The sequence below is a fragment of the Adiantum capillus-veneris genome, chromosome 29 (assembly GCF_014529385.1).
Source record: "Adiantum capillus-veneris isolate H3 chromosome 29, ASM1452938v2, whole genome shotgun sequence".
Classification (NCBI taxonomy): domain Eukaryota; kingdom Viridiplantae; phylum Streptophyta; class Polypodiopsida; order Polypodiales; family Pteridaceae; genus Adiantum; species Adiantum capillus-veneris.
Genome location: NC_140959.1, coordinates 31,681,508 through 31,685,794, shown reverse-complemented (window position 1 = coordinate 31,685,794; position 4,287 = coordinate 31,681,508). Strand labels below are relative to the sequence as shown.

Sequence of the window (4,287 nt, the reverse complement as noted above, 5' to 3'; positions counted from 1 at the left end):
AGTGATGATAAGTGAAGAACTAATTCTTTCTCCTATGAATGATTCTTCTTCCTCTTCCCTACCCTCAAATTTTTCCGCTAGCTCTCTCCACCTTCAAAGGTGTTTGAAGCCTCGGGACTGAGGCTTGGGATAGTTAATGCTTTTTGCAAAGTTTATGTTATGCTCGTGATGCATGAAGCTTTCCATCTTCATAGCATCGCCAAGGTCACAAGGAACACAAAGATTGTATTATACCAAGTCTTTGTTGATAGGAGGATCTATAATACAAACGCCTTTTGGAGGGGGACCGTTGGCTCCAAGTAAATCTGACCCCCAGCTATTATCATGTTTTCTAATACTCTCTCTCTTGCAAAAGTATTGTTCATGCCAAGTTAATTAAGTACTATGTACTTGTTGCTACCATCAATTAAGTTCACCCTCTATGTTCTCAAAGTAATCTCACAAAAATGCTCACTCTAATTCTCTTAATTCTGCTATTCTCAAAGTTCGTAGGCCACTTCCATTACATAGATAAGAGGGAAAGAGAACTCAAGAATCCAAAAGGCAACACAACAATGGTAGAGAGGGAGTTGGAGATGGAGATGGGTTGAGGGGGAGAGGGTAACTCCTACGTTATGGTAAGAGAGCTTCTACTTTTGAGAACTTCTGTGCGTGTGTGTGTGTGAAAGTGAGGGAAGAGGGCCTTTATATAGGCTCTCAAGAGCCAAAAGCAAAAGCTAAGAATAACAAAAAATAGAAACATAAGTTTGTGCACGTTCGCGACTGTAAAAAATAGAATAAAATAATGATAATAATAATTACTTTTGGTTTTCTTGTTTATTTTTTTTAGGACACAAATCTTGATGCACGATCTCGAGTCTCTTTTTTTTAGAAAAAGCTTGGCTTCCAAGAAAAGAAGCTCTAAACTTGACTCACTACCCTTTCTTCTCTAAAAATACTCTTTCTTTCCTAAAAATACTCTTTCTACTCCTTTTCTTCTAAAAATACTTCTCCTTTTCTAAAAGTACTCCTTCCACTCCTTCTCTTCTAAAAATACTCTTCCTTTCCTAAAAGTCACTACAACAAAAAAGGGGGCCTTCGACGCAGGTTTTGACGCACCCTGTTGAAAAAACCGTCGTTATACGTGTCCCTACAAAAACGTCGCTATATGCGTCGAAAGGCAATATTATCGACGCTTATTTTGACGGGCTTAGCGACACATATAGAGACGACCATAACAGAAAATAATTTTCTTGGGCAGATGACAGCAGGCACTGCCCAGTGAAAAGATGGACACAGCCATAGCCAGACTGTCTGTCCTCTGCCCAAGAAAGCGAGTAGCACCAAAATCAACCATGCTCCTGTAGAAATTTCGGTAGAGTTACCTTCGTTTTTACATAAACTTTTTTTAAAAAAAAACCATATCATGTATACGCCTCCTACATGCTATCCATGTAGGATCTCACATGAGATTTAAGGCCAATGAAAGAAATGAAATGAACTTTGTGCAAAACTATAACCAACTTAAAACCATAACCATAACGAACTTAATTTGTGCAAAACCATAACCAAATTAAAACCATAACCGGCCATAACCATATTGATCAAAACCATAATGCAGATAACTATAACCATAAACAAAACAATAACCATAAGCATAACCAAAAAGTTAAACATAACCATAAACAAAACAATAACCATAACCATGTCTATACAAGAATATGAGAAATAACCATGTCTATACAATGACATTAACCATAGCCATAAGGAAAACAATAACCATAACCATGTGTGAACAATAACCATAACCATATATGTCTATACAAAAAAGAGACACAAAATCGTGTCTATGTCTCACAAAGCATATATATGAAATCCACTGATGACTAGGCGTCACAACCTGCACATAGGACAAGTCAAAAAATTAGTATTGATATTACTTCACATATACTTATTTAATTAAATCAATTCACACATATTAACGTCTCACCTTAATCGATCAGCGAGACTCTAAGGACTCCCAGTCTACAGGCTCTCCTGAAGCATCAAGATCATTTAATACTTCATAGATACCTTTGTGATATCCATCTGTCTCCTCCTGGCGTGTCGGGGCTCGATGCATCGCAAGATTCTGCGTTTATACAAAAATCAAAGTAATAAGAATACATGATTCATCATGTTTAAAAAAATGCCATAGCTAGGATTGGATTAGAAACTCACAACTTCATAGCGAAAGGTGTCGAAGCCTCCGCTGCCAAGATGAGATGTCCCCCTGGTCATCTATCGTATCTGCACAGCCTGACGCTGCTGTCTGAACCGCGTGTCCGCTATCCGCTCATCCTCCTTGATCTACTGCCACGTCTCGTGTGGGATGCCCGAAGGCTTCGACGAGCCGGTCCTGAAAGCCTGCCGAGCTGCATCTCGTCGATCTTTCACGGTGTCCCGTGCAACACCCTTGATCCACCTCCTCGAAACACCCTTTGAACCCGGAGCAGGCTGGTACTCTCGCATGATGGTCTCCACTATATAACAGACTTTGTCCTCATCCTGGTCAGGCCAAGGCGTCAGAATGCTGGTCGAAAACTGCAGCTCCGCGAGCTGGCGAATCCGCTATCTTATCTCAGTCCCAACTCTATCCATGTCAACAGAATCATCTGCCCGTAAGGAGTATAGAGCTTGGAGGCACTAGCATCGTGTGCCCCCCAAGGTGTCTGAGGTGTACCAAGAGGTGTGTCGAGAGGTGTACCTGGGTAGGATGGGGGTCGTGAGTGAGGAGGGATCGAAGCATCTGTGGACCCTCCTCCACAACAACCACCACCTCCACCTGACGATTGTCGAGATCTGCGAGTGCGCCTGTGCTGCGGAGATAAGGACGTACCCGCCTGTGCTGCACCCCTAGGTGTCGAAGCAGCTGTGATGGGAGACCTCGCAGGCATCGTACCCATAGCCCCCCCCCCTTAGGCGTCTCTCTCCCCATAGGCGTCCCCCCCATAGGTGTCCCCCCCATAGGCATCGGACCCTTGGGTGTGAAGCCCAGAGGCGTAGTACCTCTGCCTCTCGCTACCCAATACTGAGATGCCTCTACCATCTGACTGGGCGTCATCCGTGTGACGAAGCCAATAAATGCATCTGCACTCATAGAAGCGGGATCTGGAAACTGGTCTGCCATACTAAAGTCCTGCACAAAAAAAGTAAAATAAAGCATCAGAACACCTTTGTTTAAATTAACTTTAAGCTTAATTTTAAATCAATGTCTTTACACAAACACTTACAGGCCTAGGCCTCGACGAGTGAGGCATCATCGATAAGATCTTGCACCTTATCATCGTCTATCTCTAAATGCAGACATAACTCAACCCCAAGTCATTCTGGCAGAGTGTCTTCATCCATTGCATCTTCATCTACAAGTGTCAATTTTGCCTTGTCTGCGTCATCCCTCGTATATCTGTCAGCTTCCTCTGCCATACCTTCGTCCATCTCATCTAATGTCACAGTAGTATCTACGTCGTCTGACTGACTTTCCTCAGGGAGCTCTTGCCCTTCAGATACCTTTTTATTTCTTGGAGCAACCTGAACCACAAACCACCATTGTCACTCTCCAGGGTCCGGTACAAAGACCACTTGCTCGCAATGTTCGGGGAGAGCAAATGTGTCGCTCGCTTCTGTCCAAACCTTTGTAGAATCTATTTGCACAAGCTTGTTTCCATCTCTGCGTACCATTACATTGCGACTAGAAGTAATCACCTTGAACCACTTCACATCCAACAAAAACATCTCAAACCGCCTGAAGCTGACTTTCACGATATCTGACACCAGACTACAGTAATCGAGGTTGCTAGTGCTCTCATTCATGTCTCTGGCATTGGCCCCGCTCTTTTGCATGAAACTAACCATTACCCCACTGTCAAATGTGTTTCTTGCGACGTCAATTTGTTGTGTTCTGAAATGCTTTCCATGCGACCACAGTGCCATGTATGTATGATACTTCCAGTCACATCCAATAGCCAGATCTTCCTGTTCTAGAGATATGAATTCTCCGATCTATCGAGCTGCTCTCACTATCTTGTCCAACCATGCCATTGTAGGGAATTCAGGTAGAGGAGCGAGATAGTCTGTGTCATAAAATCTAATATCTAACCAACCCAAATGATTTTCTCATATTAAATTGATCACTTAATGTGGGAGAATAAACGGGAACAAGTGTTAAGATATAGATATGTGCTTATAGATCTATCTCTACACGGGGCCAATAGTAAAGGGGCCCAAATGGGAGATGTTCTATCAAGGGCAAGGCTAACCAATGGAGCA

General features: G+C 42.9%; 1 protein-coding gene across 1 annotated transcript; it reads right to left on the bottom strand.

Moving 5' to 3' along the window:
* Window positions 1–2,034: 2,034 nt before the first annotated feature.
* Window positions 2,035–3,281, bottom strand: LOC147418999 (uncharacterized). The gene is made up of 4 exons (XM_086505768.1): window positions 3,252–3,281; window positions 3,028–3,157; window positions 2,200–2,230; window positions 2,035–2,110 (listed from the first exon to the last, which is right to left on the bottom strand). Exons 1-4 carry the CDS (start codon window positions 3,279–3,281, stop codon window positions 2,035–2,037), a joined length of 267 nt encoding a protein of 88 aa, XP_086361894.1.
* Between the last annotated feature and the right edge of the window lie 1,006 nt (window positions 3,282–4,287).

Bases quoted from the DNA above. Each gene is read 5' to 3' on its own strand.
- LOC147418999 (XM_086505768.1), bottom strand. From the start codon at position 3,281: ATGATGCCTCACTCGTCGAGGCCTAGGCCT. The intron at 3,158-3,251 runs GTAAGTGTTTGT...TTTTTTGTGCAG, and splicing joins ACTCGTCGAGGCCTAGGCCT to GACTTTAGTATGGCAGACCA. The intron at 2,231-3,027 runs GTACTACGCCTC...TCATCTTGGCAG, and splicing joins TTGGGTAGCGAGAGGCAGAG to CGGAGGCTTCGACACCTTTC.